General features: G+C 44.3%; 1 protein-coding gene across 2 annotated transcripts in view; it reads right to left on the reverse strand.

Moving 5' to 3' along the window:
* Positions 1-26,740, reverse strand: part of LOC124113428 (SMC5-SMC6 complex localization factor protein 2-like) — a 92,116-nt gene that overhangs the window by 18,741 nt on the left and 46,635 nt on the right. For both annotated transcript variants that reach the window (XM_046473774.2, XM_046473773.2), the window contains 10 exons: positions 18,580-18,637; positions 16,560-16,697; positions 15,597-15,641; positions 14,676-14,736; positions 11,780-11,817; positions 5,106-5,268; positions 3,292-3,387; positions 1,348-1,491; positions 684-741; positions 261-383 (listed from right to left, as the gene is read on the reverse strand). In XM_046473774.2, coding sequence (XP_046329730.2) covers positions 261-383; positions 684-741; positions 1,348-1,491; positions 3,292-3,387; positions 5,106-5,268; positions 11,780-11,817; positions 14,676-14,736; positions 15,597-15,641; positions 16,560-16,697; positions 18,580-18,637 — 924 coding nt within the window. The remainder of the gene's footprint in view (positions 1-260; positions 384-683; positions 742-1,347; positions 1,492-3,291; positions 3,388-5,105; positions 5,269-11,779; positions 11,818-14,675; positions 14,737-15,596; positions 15,642-16,559; positions 16,698-18,579; positions 18,638-26,740) is intronic.

Genomic DNA, 26,740 nt, shown 5'->3' on the forward strand with positions numbered 1-26,740 from the left:
CAAAGCACTTCAGCTTTATGTGGGAGGAAAGCTGATAAAAGGTGCTTATCACCAGATCTCCAAATTTACAGGCGATGTTTATCGTCACACAAGCAATTATTTGCGGTGAATGTGAATGATTATAGTGTGTTCAATCCCTGGTTATTTTCAGGTTACATATACAACTACATGCCTCCCTGACAACCATTCCCTTGTCTCCCTCAGCATAGAAAATGATCAATACATGTGCTGATTGTGTCCAACTAGCTGGTCACAGTTACCTCCCCTGCAGCGCGAAAGCCAGGGTCTGCAGCACCTCGCGCAGGTTCTCCGAGTACGACCGCAGCGGAACGTTGTTGTTGTTGGGGGCCAGGTTACTGTCATCCTCCGGGGTCACACAAGTTCTGGGGTGAAAGTGAGATTTATTGCAGTCAGTAGTGAGTCGGTGAGTTCTGATTTATGCTGTTTTAAAATAAATTTCACTTCCATCATGTATGATCACTTAAACTCAAGAGCTTGGAAATGGAGCTGAACATAAGGCCATCAAACCTAGAAACAAGATCACAGTGAACGTGGGATTTTAGAACCCATGGTCATCAAAATGTTTTACAAATCTAAAATGTTAACAGACAGTGGAGATGGACAAATTCCCCATGGATAAAACTAACATTTTCATCGCTTAAACAACCCAACAGATTCCTTACCTGATTTCTTCCTGTGATAACACGTCCTGCTGCTGCAGCAAGTCCGCGGAACAAGCACCTGTCAAAAGAGTCCATGACAGGTCATATCAAGGGTCTTAATTAGTGTTAGAAATTACACAGACCTATTGCTATCACAGTCGAATTTTGGCAACCAAGACGCCTTTTCAATATCTAACATTAGCTTAAATTCCAGAGCCTTGTTCCACAAAGCGATCTTACACTACGACTATCGTAAGTCTATGTCAAAGTATAGGAGTTACGATCATATTGTCACTCTGATCGCTTTGTGGAATGGGGACCAGTGTTCACTTACAATAGCACCGCAACTCCCTACATTAACATAGAACTACAATTGTCGAAGCACTGAGGTCGCTTCAGTTCATGCATGTTGATTTTGGTCCCACCTTCACACTGATAATACTAAAGAGCAGTGTGTCAAGAGTGGAAGTGGGGAAAGACAGTCAGTAAATGTTTGCTTTCTTATAATGAACATTTAATCAACTACAAAACTTTTAATAGATATATTCTTTTCATGATTTACTCTATGCTAAACCAACACAACGTTGAACCCCATTTCACCTAGTTCTAATACTTCCATGCTGAATGAGGTGCTAACATTCTGTAAAATGGGGTAGAGCTAGCCTGAGTATTGATGAATTCTCACCAAAATTAACAAACACTTTGAGAACATCGAGTGCCGCTGGTGCCCAGGTGGGAGTGGCGTCCTCCAGACTGAGTTGAGTGTGGATGATGTCGAAGACGAGTTTCTTGCAACCCTGGATCACTTGGCTGTTGCTGTGTACTGACACTGGAACATACAGGAGAACAGTCAGACCCTGATGCTCTGGAGTGGGTGAGTGAGTGAGTATGGTTTTACACCGCTTTTAGCAATATTCCAGCAATATCACGGCGGGGGACACCAGAAATGGGCTCCACACATTGTACCCATGTCGAGAATCGAACCCGAGTCTTTGGCGTGACGAGAGAACGCTTTAACCACTTGGCTACCCGGCCACCCCTAATGCTCTGGAAGATACAGCTCCTCGTGAAACCATCCAGACGACAACATTTTCAGTTTAACAATGCCCTGGTATGTGGTAATATCCCTCTGATTGTACAGAACTTTCTCCAAATAGATCTTCTTAATATACTTGGTTTATAAACAAACAAACAATTTTTACTGTGATTGAAATGAGAAATAGTAAAATAATCATTTTATTCAATTGGGATTTTTAAATATAGGTGAAAAGAGCAAAAAATGGAGTTCTGAATTCTTGTTACATGAGATGCTATTTCTAGTTCCTGAACAGGGTTGTACAGATTACTCCTCAACAAATTCAAGGCTTTCACAAAGCCTTCCCAAGGCTTTCTCAAGACCTTCTCAAGGCCTTCTCAAGGCCATGAAATTGTGGTTGACAGATCAATTAAAAAAATTTAAAAAAATAACCATCATCAGCCAGCATTACCTTTAAAGCAATCTCAAGCTGCAAAGATGACATCAGATGCTGGATGAGCAGCAACTTTCTCAAACTTAATGATGACAAAACTGAGCTCTTGATTATCAGCTCTAAACAGATGCAGTCCAAAGTACGAGTTCCTGGTTTGAAAATTGGGGACTGTACCCGTTGAGCAAAATTCTTGTGCCCGAAATCTTGTTGTTATCATTGACTCAACACTCAGTCTAGATAACTACGTAGGCAGTACGTGCAAGACAGCTTTCTTTCACATCAGGAACATCGGACAGATAGCAAGATATGAGGGGCGTTCAATAAGTTTTGCAACTTCAATATAAGACCAAGTCGCAGAATAACTTTTGCACTTTAATTTTTCAATATAATCTCCATTCACCCCAATGCACTTATTCCATTTGTCCTTCATGCTTTTAACACAACTTTCATAGAAATGCGCAGATTGGCCCTCTAACCACTCCTCTGTGGCAGCCTTTATATTCCTGTCATCCTAGAAGCGTCTCCCACGTTGGGCAGATTTCATTTGCCGGAACAGGATATAGTCACTGGGGGCTAAGTCTGGGCTGTAGGGAGGGTGATTTAACTAATCTTAACATCAAGACTTGACTATTGTAATAGTCTTCTGTATGGTATCCAGCAACATCATCTGGATAGACTACAGCGTGCTGCCAGACTCATTACACGGAAGTCAATGTGGGAACACATTACACCCGTCCTGAAAGAGCTGGACTGGCTACCTGTGAGACTTAGGATCGTGTTCAAGCTGATCATGTTTGTCTACAAATCGATCCATGGGTTATCCCCAGTATACCTCCAGGAACTCACTGCCCTTTACCAACCTGGACGAACACTGAGATCTGCAAACAAACTACAGCTTGCTGTTCCACCAAACAGCAGAACACACAACATATGGCGACAGAACCTTCCGAAAAGCAGGCGCAACTCTATGGAATGCACTGCCCATTGATGTCAGGGGATCTGAAGATGTCAACACCTTCAAATCAAAACTCTGCAAAAGAGCATAAGACTGAGCTCTCTTGAGCAGGCATCATATCAGGATAAGCAGTGCTATATAAATGCTGAATTTAATTTAATTTAATAATCTGACAAATCACCAGAAATGAGGTGTCTGAACTTACTGATGAAGAAGATCCACTGAAGTATCTCCTCCTGCTTCGTGATCTTGTGGAAACAGATGGACAACATGTCTGTGGTCAGCAGGTCGCACAGGGCATCTGAGAACACACAGGGCATTTGACAACACATGGGGCATCTGACAACACACAGGGCATTTGACAACACCACAAGGAACATGTACAACACACAGAGCATATGACAACACATGGGGCATCTGACAACACACAGGGCATCTGACAACACACAGAGCATATGACCACACTTGGGGCATCTGACAACACACAGGGCATCTGACAACACACAGAGCATATGACAACACATGGGGCATCTGACAACACACAGGGCATCTGACAACACACAGGGCATCTGACAACACACAGAGCATCAGACAACACATGGGGCATCTGACAACACACAGGGCATCAGACAACACACAGGGCATTTGACAACACCACAAGTAACATGTACAACACACAGAGCATATGACAACACATGGGCATCTGACAACACACAGGGCATCTGACAACACACAGGGCATTTGACAACACCACAAGTAACATGTACAACACACAGAGCATATGACAACACATGGGGCATCTGACAACACACAGGGCATTTGACAACACCACAAGTAACATGTACAACACACAGAGCATATGACAACACATGGGGCATCTGACAACACACAGGGCATCTGACAACACACAGGGCATTTGACAACACCACAAGGAACATGTACAACACACAGAGCATATGACAACACATGGGGCATCTGACAACACACAGGGCATTTGACAACACCACAAGGAACATGTACAACACACAGAGCATATGACAACACATGGGGCATCTGACAACACACAGGGCATCTGACAACACACAGAGCATATGACAACACATGGGGCATCTGACAACACACATGGCATCTGACAACACACAGAGCATATGACAACACATGGGGCATTTGACAACACACAGGGCATCTGACAACACACAGAGCATATGACAACACATGGGGCATCTGACAACACACATGGCATCTGACAACACCACCAGCAGGGCATCTGACAACACACAGGGCATCTGACAACACCACCAGGAACATGTTGAACACACAGGGCTTCTGACAACACCACCAGCAGGGCATCTGACAACACACAGGGCATCTGACAACACCACCAGCAGGGCATCTGACAACACACAGGGCATCTGACAACACACAGGGCATCTGACAACACCACCAGCAGGGCATCTGACAACACACAGGGCATCTGACAACACCACCAGCAGGGCATCTGACAACACACAGGGCATCTGACAACACCACCAGCAGGGCATCTGACAACACACAAGGCATCTGACAACACCACCAGCAGGGCATCTGACAACACCACCTGGAACTCATGTACAACATTCAGAGGCCCTCGTGCTTTAGCAGATTGTTTTGTTTTTGTTTTTTAATGCTACACCCAGCAATATTTTGGTGAGAGGTTTTATGTCACTTTTAGCAATATTCCAGCCACATGAAGGTGGGGCCGCCATGGTCGGGTTTACCCAATTTCACCAATGTGGGAACCGAACCAGTCTGAGGCCTGATAAGTGAACACTTTAACCATTAACCGTGTGTTACAGTCCAAACTGCCAATTCAATTCAAACAGGTGTAATAAGACAATCAACACTCACCTGTTGGCCAGGTGTAGGACAATCAACACTCACCTGTTGGCCAGGTGTAGGACAATCAACACTCACCTGTTGGCCAGGTGTAGGACAATCAACACTCACCTGTTGGCCAGGTGTAGGACAATCAACACTCACCTGGAGCAATGTTGGCCAGGTGTTTCTCCAGGAAGTTGTTGGAGGGCAGGAAGCCACACCGGCCTGGACTGAGAGCCTCAGTGAACACACCCGGGAACTTGCCAGGATGAAACACCACGTCTCCAGGATGGTGGTCTTGAATGGTGCTCTCGGAGACTTGAAACTGCACAGAAGAAACAGAGTAAAGGATGGGAGTATGGATGGAAATGTGGATAGGAGTATCGATGGGAGAGTGGATATAGTGTGGATGGTGTGTGGATGGGAGAATGGATGGGAGAGTGGATGGGAGTGTGGATGGGAGTAGGGGAGTGAGTGTGGATGGCAGTGTGGGGAGCGGGGATGGGAGCTTGATTGGGAGCTTGGTTGGGATTGTGGACGGGAGGAGGGGACGGAGGGTGGATTGGAATGTGAATGGGAGAGGGGATAGTAGTGTGGACGGAAGAAGGGGAGGGAGGGTGATGGGAGTGTTGATGGGAGAGGGGATAGTAGTGTGGACGGAAGGAGGGGAGGGAGGGTGATGGGAGTGTTGATGGGAGAGGGGATAGTAGTGTGGACGGAAGGAGGGGAGGGAGGGTGATGGGAGTGTTGATGGGAGTATGGATGGGAGTGTTGATGGGAGTGTTGATGGGAGTGTTGATGGGAGTATGGATGGGAGTGTGGACGGGAGGAGTGGAGGGAGGGGAGGGAGGGTGATGGGAGTGTTGATGGGAGTGTTGATGGGCGTGTTGATGGGAGTGTTGATGGGAGTGTTGATGGGAGTGTTGATGGGAGTGTGGATGGGAGTGTGGACGGGAGGAGTGGAGGGAGTGGAGGGAGGGTGATGGGAGTGTGGATCGGAGTGTGGACAGGAGGAGTGAGTGAGTATGGTTTTACGCCGCTTTTAGCAATTTTCCAGCAATATCACGGCGGGGGACACCAGAAATGGGCTTCACACATTGTACCCATGTCGGGAATCAAACCCGGGTCTTCGGCATGACGAGCGAACGCTTAAACCACTGGGCTACCCGACCGCCCCGTGGACGGGAGGAGTGGAGGGAGTGGAGGGAGGGTGATGGGAGTGTTGATGGGAGTGTTGATGGGAGTGTTGATGGGAGTGTGGATGGGAGTGTGGATGGGAGTGTGGATGGGAGTGTGGACGGGAGGAGTGGAGGGAGTGGAGGGAGGGTGATGGGAGGGTGATGGGAGTGTTGATAGGAGTGTGGATGGGAGTGTTGATAGGAGTGTGGATGGGAGTGTGGACGGGAGGAGTGGAGGGAGTGGAGGGAGGGTGATGGGAGTGTTGATGGGAGTGTTGATGGGAGTGTTGATGGGAGCGTTGATGGGAGTGTGGATGGGAGGAGTGGAGGGAGTGGAGGGAGGGTGATGGGAGTGTTGATGGGAGTGTTGATGGGAGTGTGGATGGGAGTGTGGATGGGAGTGTGGACGGGAGGAGTGGAGGGAGTGGAGGGAGGGTGATGGGAGTGTTGATAGGAGTGTGGATGGGAGTGTGGATGGGAGTGTGGACGGGAGGAGTTGAGGGAGGGGAGGGAAGGTGATGGGAGTGTTGATGGGAGTGTTGATGGGAGTGTTGATGGGAGTGTTGATGGGAGTGTTGATGGGAGAGTGGACGGGAGGAGTGGCGGGAGTGGAGGGAGGGTGATGGGAGTGTTGATGGGAGTGTTGATGGGAGTGTGGATGGGAGTGTGGACGGGAGGAGTGAAGGGAGGGGAGGTAAGGTGATGGGAGTGTTGATGGGAGTGTTGATGGGAGTGTGGATGGGAGTGTGGATGGGAGTGTGGATGGGAGTGTGGACGGGAGGAGTGGAGGGAGGGGAGGGAAGGTGATGGGAGTGTTGATGGGAGGGTTGATGGGAGTGTTGATGGGAGTGTGGATGGGAGTGTGGACGGGAGGAGTGGAGGGAGGGGAGGGAGGGTGATGGGAGTGTTGATGGGAGTGTTGATGGGAGTGTTGATGGGAGCGTTGATGGGAGTGTTGATGGGAGTGTTGATGGGAGTGTGGACGGGAGGAGTGGAGGGAGGGGAGGGAGGGTGATGGGAGTGTTGATGGGAGTGTTGATGGGAGTGTTGATGGGAGTGTTGATGGGAGTGTGGATGGGAGTGTGGATGGGAGTGTGGACGGGAGTGTTGATGGGAGTGTGGACGGGAGGAGTGGAGGGAGGGGAGGGAGGGTGATGGGAGTGTTGATGGGAATCAGGGGTCCAGAAACGGTCATATGCGCCGGACATGTCCGATTTGGAATCTCAAATGTCCGGTTTCAAATATTGCTTACGGGACATTTAAATTTTTCTGTCTGGACATTAAAACAAATATTGTCCGGACATTCTTAAATTTTGACCGGACATTATCAACAGTTAGGACTGAGCAGTTTCAATGAAGATTATCTACACTGACAAGCTGACACTGACTTGTTAATTTGAGTGAAAGGTGTTTACAACTGTACAAATACCTTGCATCATGGATGTACCTCATTATCCTCACAATGCTACAATACGTAACCTGAGACAAGAAGCGAAAGTGTGACGACAGCCAGTCGACCGATGCAGATCGGTCAAGCGGATCTGCCTAACCCTCAAAGTCAGGACGATCATTTTGTAAGTCGTGGTTAACGACTTTCACTTGGTTTACATACAATGAGGATTTGCACATTTTATTGTTTTCAGTAGCTAGTCGTATATTGAATCTTGATTGACCGCCAATTTGTTTTCTGTGACGATCGATATATTTTTTTATGGTCAATAAATAAGTACAGATGAAAAGTATTCAAAAAATCATTAGTTTAAAAAAAATCTTTTCCCGTGAGGTCACGTGATAACCAAATATGGGATATACACTTGAGCAGATACAACTCATGAATATTAATAAGACCGTTTACTACTTTAACAGATCGTTATTGTAACAGAAATAAGCGTATGTTTTCCATGTAATTCTAAAATGATGTTCATGTTATTAATTGTCCGGTGAATTAAACAATTTAAATTTAAACAATTCATAATTCATCATATTATGAATATGTAACAACTTGTAATGGGTGGATTGGAGTATGGACGGGAGAAGGGGAGGGAGGTTAGATGGGAGTGTGGACGGGAGTAGAGGAGGGAGCTTAGATGGGAGTGTGGACGGGAGTAGGGGAGGGAGGTGGATGGGAGTGTGGACGGGAGGAGGGGAGGGAGGTTAGATGGGAGTGTGGACGGGAGGAGGGGAGGGAGCTTAGATGGGAGTGTGGACGGGAGTAGGGGAGGGAGGTGGATGGGAGTGTGGACGGGAGGAGGGGAGGGAGGTTAGATGGGAGTGTGGACGGGAGGAGGGGAGGGAGGTTAGATGGGAGTATGGACGGGAGGAGGGGAGGGAGGTTAGATGGGAGTGTGGACGGGAGTAGGGGAGGGAGGTGGATGGGAGTGTGGACGGGAGGAGGGGAGGGAGGTTAGATGGGAGTGTGGACGGGAGGAGGGGAGGGAGCTTAGATGGGAGTGTGGACGGGAGTAGGGGAGGGAGGTGGATGGGAGTGTGGACGGGAGGAGGGGAGGGAGGTGGATGGGAGTGTGGACGGGAGGAGGGGAGGGAGGTTAGATGGGAGTGTGGACGGGAGTGTGGACGGGAGGAGTGAAGGGAGGGGAGGTAAGGTGATGGGAGTGTTGATGGGAGTGTTGATGGGAGTGTGGATGGGAGTGTGGATGGGAGTGTGGATGGGAGTGTGGACGGGAGGAGTGGAGGGAGGGGAGGGAAGGTGATGGGAGTGTTGATGGGAGGGTTGATGGGAGTGTTGATGGGAGTGTGGATGGGAGTGTGGACGGGAGGAGTGGAGGGAGGGGATGGGAGTGTGGACGGGAGGAGGGGAGGGAGGTTAGATGGGAGTATGGACGGGAGGAGGGGAGGGAGGTTAGATGGGAGTGTGGACGGGAGTAGGGGAGGGAGGTGGATGGGAGTGTGGACGGGAGGAGGGGAGGGAGGTTAGATGGGAGTGTGGACGGGAGGAGGGGAGGGAGCTTAGATGGGAGTGTGGACGGGAGTAGGGGAGGGAGGTGGATGGGAGTGTGGACGGGAGGAGGGGAGGGAGGTGGATGGGAGTGTGGACGGGAGGAGGGGAGGGAGGTGGATGGGAGTGTGGACGGGAGGAGGGGAGGGAGCTTAGATGGGAGTGTGGACGGGAGGAGGGGAGGGAGCTTAGATGGGAGTGTGGACGGGAGGAGGGGAGGGAGCTTAGATGGGAGTGTGGACGGGAGTAGGGGAGGGAGGTGGATGGGAGTGTGGACGGGAGGAGGGGAGGGAGGTTAGATGGGAGTGTGGACGGGAGGAGGGGAGGGAGGTTAGATGGGAGTATGGACGGGAGGAGGGGAGGGAGGTTAGATGGGAGTGTGGACGGGAGTAGGGGAGGGAGCTTAGATGGGAGTGTGGACGGGAGTAGGGGAGGGAGGTTAGATGGGAGTGTGGACGGGAGGAGGGGAGGGAGGTTAGATGGGAGTGTGGACGGGAGCAGGGGAGGGAGGTGGATGGGAGTATGGACGGGAGTAGGGGAGGGAGCTTAGATGGGAGTGTGGACGGGAGGAGGGGAGGGAGCTTAGATGGGAGTGTGGACGGGAGGAGGGGAGGGAGCTTAGATGGGAGTGTGGACGGGAGCAGGGGAGGGAGGTGGATGGGAGTGTGGACGGGAGTAGGGGAGGGAGGTGGATGGGAGTATGGATGGGAGTAGGGGAGGGAGGTGGATGGGAGTATGGACGGGAGTAGGGGAGGGAGCTTAGATGGGAGTGTGGACGGGAGGAGGGGAGGGAGCTTAGATGGGAGTGTGGACGGGAGCAGGGGAGGGAGGTGGATGGGAGTGTGGACGGGAGTAGGGGATGGAGGTGGATGGGAGTGTGGACAGGAGTAGGGGAGGGAGGTGGATGGGAGTATGGATGGGTGCGTGTGTGCAGCGGCCAGCAAGCAGCCTTATGGACGAGTGAACGCCATCAGACAAACCTTCAGGAATGAGCAACTCAAGACTCTTACATGGCGGGGAGTCAGAAGATGTTTTCCTCTGCTGCAGTCAACCATGTACCAGCTTTATTACAATGACCTCTTTATAGTCTAGTTTGGTTTTGTTTGTTGTTTTATGCCGCACTCAGCAATATTCCAGGTATATGACGGCGGTCTGTAAATAATCGAGTCTGGACAAGACAATCCAGTGATTTACATCATGAACAGTCGCCTTTTACGGCAAGCATGGGTTGCTAAAGACCTATTCTACCCCGGATCATCAAGGGTCTCTTTATAGTCTAGGCCAGACAAACCAGTGGTTGACATGAAGAGCAATGTCCCATGCTATTGGGTCAGTGTGAGTACCGTATTTTCTTGAGTAGAGTGCACACTTTTTTACCAAAAAACACAACTGTGTAGAAGGGTGTGAGCATTATACATGCCTTAACGAGTTTGGATGTTTGTCTTCCCCCACACAAAGGCATTAGAGTGAGCACATAACACCGGAAATACCATGTCAACAAATCCATACTGAAGTACACAATGCAATCATGTAATTACACTGTCTGGTCATAAAAAGTGTTCATTGCATGTCTGGACTTATGTTTGTAACTTATTTTATTAACTTTGTTCAAAATTCCTTTTAATATTGTTTTTATTAATTTCAGCGAAATCGTGTGTGAAGTGATTGGAAGATCGCACAACTCATCGTTATTAACAGCAACTACAGATTACCGCTATTGGCGCCTTGAAATGAACTTTAGTTGACAGAGAATGGATACATAAATCTTAAATGCTGTACTTTGACTCGTTAAAAGTCATCTGTTATAGTTTGACGATTCTATGTCAACATGTAGTTCTCGCAATCATGTGCGCGTGAGCCTCGACAGTGACTGATTAAATTGTTACAATTGTAAAATAACCGGCAATAGCGATCAGCTGCACCAAAGTGCTACGCTTAGGGTTATTATTATTTATAATATATTTTGTAAACGCTGCCAAATAACATGATATTGGAATATATTATTCCAGATAAAAAAATCGTTTCAGATACAATTTTTCCCTATCCATGCATCAAAATCCTTTAAAGTTATATCATTGGGTAAGTGTTAACCAAATCACCAGTAGATTCCAAGAAAACGTGTGTACAGCTGATTGCTGTTTCTGGCTTAGTTTATGAGAAAATACGCACGGTAATCTTAATCTCCTCATGTAAAACAATGCCTAGCAGAACAAAAAATACAATTTAAACGGTGAATTTCAAATTTGTACTGACCAAGTTTCTTATCCCCCATTCGTTTACCGGAGTTCGCTAAAGGGGTACGGTGTAATTTTTTTCTGCGCATAATATTTGAATAATCGAATTTTCAAAATACTCAACCCGCTAGAGGGGGTTGTGCATTATACTTGGGTGTGCACTATACTCAAGAAACTACATTATGGTTTTACGCCGCTTTTAGCAATATTCCAGCAATATCACGACGGGGGACACCAGAAATGGGCTTCACACATTGTACCCATGTGGGGAATCGAACTTGGGCCTTCGACATTGATGAGCGAACACTAGGCTACCCCACCGCCCTGTCCAGTCAGACAAACCAGTGGTTGACATTAAGAGCAATGTCCAATGCCATTGGGTTACCACGACACGCAGTCAACCTGGACACCAATCCTAACCCAGTATCCAATAGTGTAATCTATCAACCAATCAACCAATCAACTCACATATTCCAGCTTCTGCTGATGTTCAGGCAGCAACTCATCTGTGGAAACAAAAGAAGATTATCCTTGTTCAACTGCTAACAAACAAGTTACCATGGTTACTGTCATGTCTCATGTCACAGCAAGTGGGATCTGACCATTTACCCTTTAACCCAGTGGGCAATAGAGAGAGACACAGAGCTAAAGATAAGCTGTGTATTTCAGAAAAAAACATACAAAACAAATAACCCAATTAATTATGATGCATCACCTAAACATAAACTGTACCGCAGTGAATAATGCACTAAAGTGCTGCAGAGAATAATGCACTAAAGTGCTGTGTCTGGTTTACTGCATAAACTGTCCTGCAGTGAATAATGCACTAAAGTGCTGCAGTGAATAATGCACTAAAGTGCTGCAGTGAATAATACACTAAAGTGCTGTGTCTGGTTTACTGCATAAACTGTCCTGCAGTGAATAATGCACTAAAGTGCTGCAGTGAATAATGCATTTAAGTGCTGCAGTGAATAATGCACTAAAGTGCTGCAGTGAATAATGCACTAAAGTGCTGCAGTGAATAATGCACTAAAGTGCTGCCTCTCACTTACGGCATAAATTGTCCTGCAGTGAAAAATGCACTAAAAAGCTGCGTCTCCCTTATTGCAACTGAAACATTTATCACTATTGTGAGGTCATGTGGTAGCTGACACACTTGGGTACTGGGTACAATACATAGGGTGAAGGGGACCTGTTCTAGATTGTTCCCACTGGGTGCAGAGTGTACTGGGGATCTATTCTAGATTGTTCCCACTGGGTGCAGAGCATACCGGCATCCATTCTAGATTGTTCCCACTGGGTGCAGAGCATACCGGCATCCATTCTAGATTGTTCCCACTGGGTGCAGAGCATACCGGCATCCATTCTAGATTGTTCCCACTGGGTGCAGAGGGCACTGGGAACCTGTTCTAGATTGTTCCCACTGGGTGCAGAGTGTACTGGGGATCTATTCTAGATTGTTCCCACTGGGTGCAGAGTGTACTGGGGATCTATTCTAGATTGTTCCCACTGGGTGCAGAGCATACCGGCATCCATTCTAGATTGTTCCCACTGGGTGCAGAGCATACCGGCATCCATTCTAGATTGTTCCCACTGGGTGCAGAGCATACCGGCATCCATTCTAGATTGTTCCCACTGGGTGCAGAGCATACCGGCATCCATTCTAGATTGTTCCCACTGGGTGCAGAGCATACCGGGACCCATTCTAGTTTGTTCCCACTGGGTGCAGAGCATACCGGCATCTATTCTAGATTGTTCCTACTGGGTGCAGAGCATACCGGGATCTATTCTAGATTGTTCCCACTGGGTGCAGAGCATACCGGGACCCATTCTAGTTTGTTCCCACTGGGTGCAGAGCATACCGGGATCTATTCTAGATTGTTCCTACTGGGTGCAGAGCATACCGGGATCTATTCTAGATTGTTCCCACTGGGTGCAGAGCATACCGGGACCCATTCTAGTTTGTTCCCACTGGGTGCAAAGCGTACTGGGAACCTGTTCTAGATTGTTCCCACTGGGTGCAGAGCGTACTGGGATCTATTCTAGTTTGTTCCCACTGGGTGCAGAGCATACCGGGATCTATTCTATATTGTTCCCACTGGGTGCAGAGGGCACTGGGAACCTGTTCTAGATTGTTCCTACTGGGTGCAGAGCATACCGGGACCCATTCTAGTTTGTTCCCACTGGGTGCAAAGCGTACTGGGAATCCATTCTAGATTGTTCCTACTGGGTGCAGAGCATACCGGGACTCATTCTAGTTTGTTCCCACTGGGTGCAGAGGGCACTGGGAACCTGTTCTAGTTTGTTCCCACTGGGTTCAGAGCGTACTGGGATCTATTCTAGATTGTTCCTACTGGGTGCAGAGCATACCGGGATCTATTCTAGATTGTTCCCACTGGGTGCAAAGCGTACTGGGAACCTGTTCTAGATTGTTCCCACTGGGTGCAGAGCATACCGGGATCTATTCTAGTTTGTTCCCACTGGGTGCAGAGGGCACTGGGAACCTGTTCTAGTTTGTTCCCACTGGGTTCAGAGCGTACTGGGATCTATTCTAGATTGTTCCTACTGGGTGCAGAGCATACCGGGATCTATTCTAGATTGTTCCCACTGGGTGCAAAGCGTACTGGGAACCTGTTCTAGATTGTTCCCACTGGGTGCAGAGCATACCGGGATCTATTCTAGTTTGTTCCCACTGGGTGCAGAGCATACCGGACCCATTCTAGTTTGTTCCCACTGGGTGCAGAGCATACCGGGACCCATTCTAGTTTGTTCCCACTGGGTGCAGAGCATACCGGGACCCATTCTAGTTTGTTCCCACTGGGTGCAGAGCATACCGGGACCCATTCTAGTTTGTTCCCACTGGGTGCAGAGCATATCGGGACCCATTCTAGTTTGTTCCCACTTGGTGCAGAGCATACCGGGATCTATTCTAGATTGTTCCTACTGGGTGCAGAGCATACCGGGATCTATTCTAGATTGTTCCCACTGGGTGCAGAGCATACTGGGAACCTGTTCTAGATTGTTCCCACTGGGTGCAGAGCGCACTGGGAACCTGTTCTAGATTGTTCCCACTGGGTGCAGAGCGCACTGGGAACCTGTTCTAGATTGTTCCCACTGGGTGCAGAGCATACCGGGACCCATTCTAGTGTGTTCCCACTGGGTGCAGAGCATACCGGCATCCATTCTAGATTGTTCCCACTGGGTGCAGAGCATACTGGGACCCATTCTAGTTTGTTCCCACTGGGTGCAGAGCATACCGGGATCTATTCTAGATTGTTCCCACTGGGTGCAGAGCGCACTGGGAACCTGTTCTATCCTGGAAATGCGACTGCTACAGATGCTTGACCAACAGTACAAACAGTACCTTCAGAGTCCTCGACTTCCGCTTCTGCTAACTTGATGAATCCTCCCTGTCTGATGCCCTCCTGTAAACAGAGTGTGTGAGTGAGTGAGTAGAGGTTTATGCCACTGTTTAAATTCCTAAGGGTAGGCATTAAATCCTAAGGGTAGGGTTTAAATCCTAATGGTAGGGATTAAATCCTAATGGTAGGGATTAAGTATTGGAGAAAACACGCTCACGAGGTTTTGGTAGACAGAGCATGCCCAGGGGAGAGGGAAAAACCAAGGGGGTGAAGCCCCCGCGGTTTTTCCCAACCCCCAGGGCATGCTCTGTCTACCAAAACCGAATGAAAGTGTTTTTCCATGCTTATAAACCGAAAAAAACAAACTTAAAACAACATTTATCAACATTTTTATGTTTCGAACATACTTTCCATGAACCTTAGGGAACGCGCGTAAAATATCTGTTGCCTCGTGGTACACTCACTGGGCTACAGAGATGAAAGTTGCGAGTTCGATCCTCGGGAATATAAAGAAAACATTTGTCATTTGATTTTACATTTCATTACATGTTACAATCTGAACGGAAGTTATATTAATAAAATACCCAGGACATTATATAAATTCCCTGGGATATTGTATAAAATCCCAGGGACATTACAACGTCCCTGTTTATGAGATTTAACCCGACTGGAAAGTAAAACCTCACAATAGGTTTTAATGCCTATAGAAAGAAGTCTCTTACTTAATAGCGATCCCAATGAATAGGTTTATAAATAAGGGTAGAGATTAAATCCTAAGGGTAGGGTTCAAATCCTAAGGGTAAGGTTTAAATCGTAAGGGTAGGGTTTAAATCCTAAGGATAGGGATCAAATCCTAAGGGTAGGATGTCTGTAGCAGCAGCAGACACCTCCTCATGTCAACACTGATGGCCGAGAGACTCTACCTTCAACTCGAACTGCATGACGTGAAGTTCCCGGTCTGCCTCCTCCTGTAGTGAAGATAACAAAAGCTGTGATCAGACACATGTCACATACATTTATACAGTAACACAGCCTCGTCAAGTACCAACTCCCGACAAGCAGGAAGTACAGAAACAGGTGTGTCAGAAAGATGAGCATGCAGTGTTACTTCAGTTACCTTCGCTGCATACTTCATGCAGAGGTTGCATTTCAGAAAACAAAGATATGAATTATGGAACACTTTCCGAATATATTTGTATATTTGACAAATTCTTGAAATATACACAGGGTTTTACCTTGACCTGAACAATACAGTCAATATGAGGGTGCTGTAAGGTAATGAAATGGGGTAGTGTACCGTATTTTAAAATTTGATAATTACTTAAATTACAGGCCTTATTTATATATTGTCAATAACTTGGTACATTGAATGTTAGTGTACATTCCTTGGGATCCAGCATATTCTTTATTCTGCATCCATTCTAAACATTTTTGTGTTGTATAAACTCTGTATACAACACCAGGCGTCTCCTTCAATACTTTGAGTCAATATTTACCAACATTGTCAGTAATTGTGTCATTTTCAGAATCAATATCTCAATAGTCACTCATTTGGAAAAGGCATAATTTTTTACAGGATGAGTCTAAAAAGAAAGAATTATCTTGTTCTGCAATAAAAATAAGTTTTCACATTCACAAAAATATAAACAACCAATTTCAAAAAGGAGTTCCCAATTGATGTAAAACACCTCAAAACGAACACAATTATGAACGGCATCAGTTAGAGAAGCTTCAGCTCTAAGAACCTGTGTCAGTGATACCAAGGATCTGTTAGTGATAATCTGAATATATTCTAAGACAGGCTGACATTACTTAAGAAACTGCAAACACTGAACAGACAAAGTCAGGATATATCAAGCGGTGTATAGTTCATGATATCAACCTACATTCTCCACCTTCTCCGCCAACAAGGCATCGAGAGAGAAAACGGACTTGGCCTCCGATGTCTTGCTGGCTCCCAGCTTGCTGCTGCTGCAGCTGACGGCTGGCTCCTCCATCAAGAAGCTGTCATCACTGAGCATGGACTGCAACGCAAACAGGACGGTTACATCGGATGTTTGTAACATTCTTACCAGGACTCCCCCCGGGTGTACAACAGACCCATGAAGATCCAGGGTACATGAGTAGACAGCTGGGTGGGTGAGTGAGTGAGTGAGTGAGTGGGTGGGTGGGTGGGTGGGTGGGTGGGTGGGTGGAGTGAGTGAGTGAGTGAGTGAGTGAGTGAGTGAGTGAGTGAGTGTGAGTGTGTGAGTGAGTGAGTGAGTGAGTGAGTGAGTGAGTGAGTGAGTGAGTGAAGCCCAGTCTTGAATCCCAGCGTGACTGCTTATTATTGATGAAAGGTTCAAAGTAGGCTAACATGTTTAATACTTTTGTAAAACATTTGTCACAACACTTGAATTTATCATACATATTCAAGAACTTGTCACCATGGCAACAAATGGATGAAAAAAGCTCTCCATTGATTAATTCATGCAATGTGGGGACACATGATACGCCCTTTGCAACAGCAGACCATCGCTAACCCAACATAACGATCAACATGAAAACTTGTGGCAGTTTGACTATTAACTGGCAACATAACGTTTTCGCAATGGAAATACACGTAGCATGGATGTCCCTGCAGTGATTGGTCAAATTGTTCCATACATCAAAACAGACCCTGTACCATCTGTACCAAAGTGCTACGCTTATGCTTCTTATAATTTTAAGTATATATGAATCACTGGTTTATTGGGAGGAAACGTGTGCACAGCTGATTGCTATTTCCGGCTTAGTTTACGAGAAAATACACACAGTAATCTTAATCTCTGCATATAAACAATGCCTTGGAGGGCAGGAAATACATCTTAAATGGTAAATCATCATGTCTAGTGATGTTTTACATCAAATTTTATACTTTTATTTACCAAGTTTGTTATACCTGTTTATTCACCTGAATTCGCTGAAGGGATACGATGTGGGTTTTTTTAAAGCACATATTAATACTTGAATTTCTTTCACACTATGAATCATAAATAACTTCTATTCTAATCTTTTTTGAAACTCTGAAACATGCAACGAAGATCGTGTTAGGTAGGCAGAGCATGTATACTGTTTGGTTGGTCATCTACCACCTACGACTCAACCTTCGTTAAACCGCTGATCATCTATAACGCTCATCAATTATTTGAACCCGGGAAGGGAAGGTAGCGTTGTAGCGAGGGATCACTGTCGTTCTCTTAGTGGATGAAGCATTTTCATTGTGTTCATTTAAAAAAAACACTGAGCCCCTCCAGTCAGGAGGCAATTCAAGGTATCGTGTTGAACGTATAGTATATATACATATCATGAATTCCAAAACAATAAATATACAATCTCTGTTTCCTATTTCAGCCTATCCCTAAAAAGGATAGGTAGGAGGTTGGTTATTTTTTAACTCTTTCTCTAAATAACTGGTTTATCTGCAGGGAAGAGTATCAAATTCATGCCAGTGGCACCAACAGATGAACAATAGTCAATAGTGGCATGTTGACAAACAACTAAACAGGTTCAGGAAAATTGGCATTGTTTGCAAGTTCGACACATGTTGTTTACACTTTTTGTTTATTATTTATTAACCTGACAGTTGATGACTACACAGAGATCTTGTTTACTGATCAACACAACAGCCCCCACTATGGAGCACAGCTGAACGCTGTGCACTGGGTGTTTGTCCCAGAATAATGCAGTGTTGTACTGGTGACAAACGTCATTCAAACATTTTCATTTTTGCAAATTTTGATAGAAAATTCATCTATGCCATCATCAAAATTGAAAAATATTTTTATGACATTTTGGGTTACAAGTCAATGTCCAAGAAAATGAGCCAATCTGAAACTCTGCAACTTTACTATCATTAGTTGGTAATTGACGTTAACACATTCTTACCTCTGACTGCGTACGTTCTGGAGTTCCCGGAGTCATGCCTGCCTCTAGTATAGCCTTGCTGCAAAACAAAAAAACACAAGTCAGCAAATGTTTTTTACACTAGTCAGGAATATTCCAGTTACAGTGCAGCAACTTGAAAATAATCAAGTCTATGTAACTAGATGTTATCCTCATAAGCAACGACAAAGTACAACAAAGTAATACTATGTATAACTGTACTGTGCATAACTATGTATGAATAACTATAACTGTAAGACTATGTATAACTATGTTTGTTGTTTAACACCCATTCAGCAATATTCCAGCTATATGACTGCTGTCTGTAAAAAAGAGTCTGGACCAGACAATCCAGTGATTGACATCATGAGCATCAATCCAAGCAATCGGAATATGATGACATGCATCAACCAAGTCAGCGAGCCTGACCACCCGATCCCGTTAGTCGCCTTTTAAGGCACACAAGGGTTGCTGAAGTCCTTTCCTACCCCAGATCTTCACGGGTGAACTATGTATAGCTATGTATAACTGTGTACAACTGTTCAAGCCAACCAGTCCTTGATAGTATGAACACTCTCAAGACATCAACACACCAACTCTCCAAGCATCAACCAGTGGGGACTCGTCCTGCCCCAGAATCCACAGTGTGTGTGATTAACATGAGCTCTGAATCTAAACGGTATTCATACATCTTCTATTAACTACAGAAACACAGACTAATTGCCAAAGACAGAAAACAACTGTTATACTTAGAACTTAAACGTCCACAGAGTAATCCATGCATGAATGTGTCAAGTGTCGAGTGTTGCAGATTTCTTTCAGACTTTTCTGCATATTTGCTCAAAGTCACTTCTCCGATATTTATCAATAATTAATCAATATTTCGTCAACGATTATCAATCACTATAATCTGTATCGATAGCAAGCCTTATACATTATGTAGGTTCATTGTGGCAGAAACACCATGTTTATCACTTCAGAGAAATCACAAGCAGGTGTACGGTGGCACTCTAATTGCAGCAAATCAACCATTCAAAGCAAAGATCAGCTGATTCCGGCTAATAAGCACATGGTAACTCACTTACTGCTGAAGAACAAATGGCAAGTCATGGCCACCTGAAGAGGTCACGAATGTCGTAATCTCTGGCTATCGTATCATAAGAAGTGGTATTTGAATTCACACCCAAAGCTAACAATCTCTATGGAATCAGAATAGAAAAAGACTTGTTTCACGAGTTACCCATGTTCTGGCAATATTACATGGATACAAGTCAGCTTGGGTTGTATACTCCCCAGGGAGCTGAGAATAGAAATAGCGTGCACACGGATCCATTGAGCTGAGAATAGAAATAGCGTGCACACGGATCCATTGAGCTTAGAATGACGGAGGCCCATGAGCATTCACTTGGTGAATGGAAGTCGGTGCATCATAAATGGGATGATTATTATCATCATCATCATCATCAATATTATCATCATCATCATCATCATCATCATCATTAATATTATCATCATCATCATCATCATTAATATTATTATCATCATCATTAATATTATTATTATCATCATCATCATTAATAATATTATCATCATCATCATCATCATCATTAATAATATTATCATCATCATCATCATCATCATCATTAATATTATTATTTTCGCTACCATGGGCTATGTCTAACTGGTTCACAGAGTGAGCTTGTCATAACACTTATAACTAGATTAAGGGGAAAACAGTTCATCATTTCCTATTGTTACCAGCAGGATATTGTACCTGTGCTCCTGTGAACCGGGTAAATTGACTGATTGTTAGTGAAACATAATGATCAAGGAATAAGACCTCAATCACACCATCACTTCACCAAGCCAAGTTGGTGCAAAGCCTTTCACTAAAAGAGAAGCAAACTAACAACATCTGTCTTAGATATAGTTTGTGTTGACTACTGCATAAAAATGGCCTGCCACAGAGTTACCTCATGGTAAAAGAAGCAGTCCACAAGAAAAAGTCACCAGTCCTTCCTTAATTGTACCTGGGTAAGACTAGCAGACTTTTGTTAATTTTGAACCTTGAAATGACAGGTGTTTAAAATGTCCTCATTGTGTATGACAGTTTGACAGATGGACTGTCCTGAGAAGTGACAATCAACATCATCACTATTCATGTTTTTATTGTGATAATACACATCTTGTATAATTATCTGATGTAGTTGAACAGATATGAATAACATGAAGGCAAGATATTGATACTGTAGATACTATGTCGGATATTAGGCAAAACAAAATGACAAGTGTCAAAAACATGTTCCTATAACACTTACTTGAAACAATGCTCGGTGCTGACAAATAGCTGTTGACATGCTGGGAGAATGCTGGGAGAACTCAGTGGGAAGCATGTGGGAGCAAGGCATGAATTCCCCGACACTCACACAGACATGTGCTTGACATAAACCCAGTCAGTACTCCACACGCCTCCAGCGAGCAGCGTGTCAGCTGAATTAAGTGTTCACTTCCTTATAACATCGCACAGCTTTAAGGGGACAATGTCACAATAAACCAACCACAAAAACCGAGCATCTTATATAAACACATTACACTTCATAGTTATTTGTTTCTTTTAATTACAATGTTCAATATATATCATTATGTAGCGTAACCTACTAATACTTCAACAGAGCAGGTTCCGACCTGGTTCTAGCAGTATTTCAGTAACATCACAGCGTGTCCACTGGGTGATGGAAGGAGCAACAGAGACAAAGGTCGTAGAGACAAAGGTCGTAGAGACAAAGGTCATAGAGACAAAGGTCGCAGAGACAAAGGTCGTAGAGACAAAGGTCGCAGAGACAAAGGTCGTAGAGACAAAGGTCGTAGAGACAAAGGTCGCAGAGACAAAGGTCGTAGAGACAAAGGTCGCAGAGACAAAGGTCGTAGACACGAAGACCTTCAGGGAAACCTTCTTCTTAACCACAGGCCGCCATTGATATTTTTAATCTGCCTTATTTTTTTTATTCTTAAAATGTCCTGAAGGTTGGAGACAATTACCACTTTCGTGGACCCCATGAGCACATGCAGGCTGGATAATTCTAGGGTGGGGCTTTGTGCTCTTAGACCCTAAATTTGAAAAAAGGCCCACATTTTCAAATACAAAGGGGCATTGTAATATTGTTCTGTATTGGCCTACCTCTGGAATGTTTGAAATTTTCACATAAAAGGCCCATGTCAGAAAATCCCTAGTCCTGCACCATGACTGTGGAATATATTTATTTTATGAAAAAATAAATAAATCTAGAAACGCATACAAAAGCAAGTCTAGCCAGCTCAAGCTAGCTCTATTCAGCATAGGGAATTTTTTTTATTTTTAGAGTCAAGAAGCATATTGTGTAATATAAGATTTCAGAGACTAAATGTTAGTCTAGAAAATCCCCCGAGTCAACCCTGAGCTGGTAAACCTAGAAACAACCAGGCCGAGTTTAGGATTCTATCCAAGGATCACAGCATGCCGACATGATGTAACTCTGCACTGGTTTACAAATGAAATATTGTGAAAAAAAAAATCCATTTTTTAATTTACCTGGCAAAATGTTATTCAATTGCTTAGTTAGGCCACATCATTTGTTTTATATTGATTTTTAACAGGAAAATATGTCGGTTGGCGGGGAAAGAAGGAAAATAAATTTTTGCTAGTTTTCTGCTCCACTGGTAAAAATACATATATAAAATTTAAAGCTAGCAAGAATAAAAGAATTGGTTCTCAGGCAATGACTTTTGAAAATATAGTGCGGGCAGGTGGAGGTTTTAAGGTTGTTTTTTTTGCTTGTTCAAACTAGTTTGTAACCAAATAAACAGTTGTGTACCATCAACCTGAGAAAGGGCCTCCCTACATAAACAAGTGACCCATGACGATCTGGTGTAAAACAGGACTTCAGCAACCCATGCTTGCCGAAAAAGGTGACTATGCTTGTCGTAAGAGGCGACTAACAGGATCGGGTGGTCAAGCTCACTGACTTGGTTGATGCATGTCATCGTATCCCAATTGCCTAGATGATGTCAATAACTAGATTGTCTGGTCCAGACTCGATTGTTAACAGACCGCCATCATATAGCTGGATTATTGCTGAGAGGGGCGTTAAACAACAAACAAACAAACAAACAAACAAACAAAACAAACAAGCAACATAAATAAGCATACAAACTCCTATTGCCGACATGGCCATAACACGCACGAGATTTGCAATAAGCAGTGCGCTGCTGCTATATTGGGTTACATTTTACTTAAATATTCAGATTTTTTTTTTTAAATTAAAAATGGAAACAAAAACAAAATGTTTGGCGGACTTGATGATGATTGATCAATGTACACAGGACTTTTTTATTCGTGTATAATACGCACTCGTGTGTTATATCACCCTTAATTATTGGCAATTAAATTCTGGAAAAATACATCCGTCGCATGTAAACATTTCAGGCTGTTAGCATAAACCACGAAATTTACGATCTTTCAACTCAAAATAATATTCTAATAAGCGCCCCCTATTTCTAATTTTGAGTGTGTGGGCGGTGCCTGAGAACCAAGACTATTATGTTGGCCTTATGTGGGAGAAGAGCCTGCAACAGCAGTTGCTTTAAGCAGTACAAACTTGAATCAAGTTGGAATACTATTGTGCAGCTGTGCAGCTGTGCATCTGTGCATCCAATCAATAACAAACTTTATATTGATTCCCCGGTTTGATATATGTCAACTCAAGTGGGTCAAAGTTGAGATAATATTTTGAGGTGCGAAATGCTATTAACTTATGGTGGGATTAAAAAGAAAGCAAATTCTGAATTTATGTAGCTTCCATTTCGGCAGATCCATAAAGCAAGTAAAAAATAGTGTGGCCTTAATAACAGTTGTATCATAATTATATTTATTACGAAAGTATTTGTGCAGGTCCCAGGTACTGTTTTATTACATGTCATTGGTAAAGTCTGCTTCAAAACTAGTGGCCATGTTACTCCTATACTATATGAGGGGTTTATTCAGAGAGGGCAATATTTGGCTCCAAGTCGAAAACAACTTGTCACATGGGAGTATATTTCCTCAGGCATGTTCCTAAAGTCCCATCTAATGTGATGGCTAGGTACAGACGACTTGTATTTCACTGATAACAGGACCTATAGTGAGGTAGAGGCTTTAATGCTCCATTTAACAATTCCAGGTCAGGCACAATAATATTTATTGATCTAAACTACATGATAAAAGAGAATTTATGGATGTCAACTTCTTTATTGTGAGGAACACAACATTTCGAAGTATACTGTATTCGACTGAATAAGCGCCTAGGGTGCTCTCAAAATTAGAAATAGGGGTGCTTATTTGAATATTATTTTGGTGAAAAAATAAAAGAATTAAAAGATCGTAAATTTTGTGATTTGACGAACACTATATGGGACTGCTCTCATTATTTTACCCCTTTAAATATATACTTACAAATATTACCTGCATACTTGCGAGTATAAACTTACATATCTATGTATTTGTGATAACGCAACTCCACATTAACGATGAGTAAAAATGATCGTCAACGCCCGTTGTTCCAAACAGGAAGTACCGGTAATCAGCAGGTAAAGTTGAAAAATAAAATATAAACATCCGCTAAGTGTTTGTGATATTCAAATATTACCTAATATTATTTTTCGGTGTCGATGATGTATTTAATGTTTATTAGGACTTCTTTGTTTCAGCTACTCATTTGTAAAATTAACTTGAATATTTTTTCTCAAAACGTGTTTGTTGTTATTTTGTCTGCTGGTCATGACAGGTCACCAGTTCAACCATCAATATATCCAGCTTTGGAATGAGGGATGGGAGGGTGGGTGATCGGCCTGAAAATAATCGAATCTGGACCAGACAATCCAGTGATTGATATCATGAGCATCAATCCACGAAATTGGGATATGATAAATGCATCAACCATGTCAGTGAGCCTGACCACCAGATCCCATCAGTCGCCTCTAACAAAAAGCATGGGTTGCTGCATGAAGACCAGTTCTAACCCGGATCTTCAAGGGTCCACCTTGTTGAATTCTCAGCCCCTGGGGAAGGCCATGCAGACAAACTGACCTACATGAAGACATCAGTCTTCATTGTGCAACACTCATTTTTTGTGTTTTTCTGAGCAAATACAATGGCTTCTGCATCAGTACTTCCTTGGCTGTGTCGGCCATCTTGTTGGGCAAACTCCCCCACACACCACTGCTCCACACAGTGAGGATCACACACTGCAAGTGCCTCCTTCCTTACCCACATACTAACAGGGCAACAAACTTTGTACTGCAGTTTTTATTAACATCGGAAATGTAAGTCATTGTTTGAGCCATGGCTTAAGATTGACAGACAGAGAGACAGGACACAGACAAAACCACATGGCAATCGGACATTGAGAAAGACACATGCATGGACACAAACAACAGATAACTGGCATATTTATTCAAAGACACAGACACACATATACAAGAAATATTGTTGTTCGTTTGTTCATTGTTTACAGCTGCACTCAGCAATATTCCAGCTATATGATGCCGGTCTGTAAATAATCGAGTCTGAACCAGACAATCCAGTGATTAACATCATGAGCATCGATCTATGCAATTGGGATACGATGATATGCATCAACCAAGTCAGTGAGCCTGACCACCCAATCCCGTTAGTCGCCTCTTACGACAAGCATAGTCACCTGTAACAGCCAGCATGGGTTGCTGAAGACCTATTGTACCCCGGATCTTCACAAAAATAAGTAGAAGGTGAAATACAACTGAACAGCATGAATATTACAAAGGAGGAAGATGAACATACACTGTTTTCAATGTAGATATGAATAGATTAATCACGTTTAATAAAAAATTGGGAACCAATTTGACCTCCGGAGTCTTCAAATGTTCAATTAAGTGCAGGTAACATTAAAAATGCAGTCTGGTCATCTCCATTCTACTATGACAAAACTTGCTTTGAGTTGATCATTGATTTTAGAGTTAGGAATCGCTGATAACCGTCTTATATCAAGATATGTCTCTGTACATCTCTGTGTTTGAAATGATGCAATCAGAGGGTCACGGGGTCCATGTCATAACCCAATCAGGAGATTTTGGGAGTAATAATTTATTAAATAATAGATTAATTTTTGACAGCAGCAATGGACTCAAGGACCCTCATTCCTTTCAAACACTGGGAACTCCAACATTGGCCTTTGAACAACAAACAAGGATTTAGCTGGATCTATCTGAAGACCGGGGAGTTGAGGTCACACAGCTACAGTCGTGGGAGCCCGGTCGTGAACGTCTTGTGACAAGTGGCACATGTGGCATATTTCACTACATTTAGAGCCGGGGTGAAATGGGTTTGACATCACGTCCAAGATTATTGTACTTTTACAGCGCAGCATTAGAAATTGGCACTAGTCCTGTTGTCCTTGCAAAATAGCCCATAGATTAAGTATCATGAGGACAAGTAGACATTAGCCATTTTTAAGGGTTTTTCTGTATGTTATCATTATAAGGACTAGTGGACTAAAACTGTTAGTTTCTACCGCTGATAGCAACGTGCATGCACATGGGTGTGTGTGGCTGCTTGTACTAGTTCGGACTGATCCCAATTCATGGTGCTAGCCCACTGAGATACCATGCCGCAGTTTAACATGAATTCCCCACTCAGACACAGTATACTGACTCTGAGCCTTGTTTTAGCCCCTTAATGCCGAGCACCAGAACGTCTTTTGGTATGACACGGCCAGGGATCAAACCCCGGACCTTCCGCTCTCTTGGCGAACGCTCTACCACTAGACCACGGAGGCAGTGCACTACATTTAGAGGGGTGGTGGGGTAGCCTAGTGGTTAAAGCTTTTATTCATCACGCTGAAGTGAGTTAGTGATTGAGTTTGTCATTTAACGCCACACTCAGCAATATTCCAGCTATATATGACGGGAGGCTGTAAATAATGTCTGGACCACACAATCCAGTGATTGACATCATGAGCGTCACGCCGAAGACCCGGGTTTGATTCCCCACATGGGTACAATATGTGAAGCCCATTTCTGCTGTCCTATGCGGTGATATTGCTGGAATATTGCTGAAAGCGGCGTAAAACTACTCACTCACTACATTTAGAACAACTGTACTGTTCATGTCATT

Source organism: Haliotis rufescens, unplaced genomic scaffold, assembly GCF_023055435.1.
Source record: "Haliotis rufescens isolate VD_foot unplaced genomic scaffold, xgHalRufe1.0.p SCAF_27, whole genome shotgun sequence".
Lineage (NCBI taxonomy): Eukaryota > Metazoa > Mollusca > Gastropoda > Lepetellida > Haliotidae > Haliotis > Haliotis rufescens.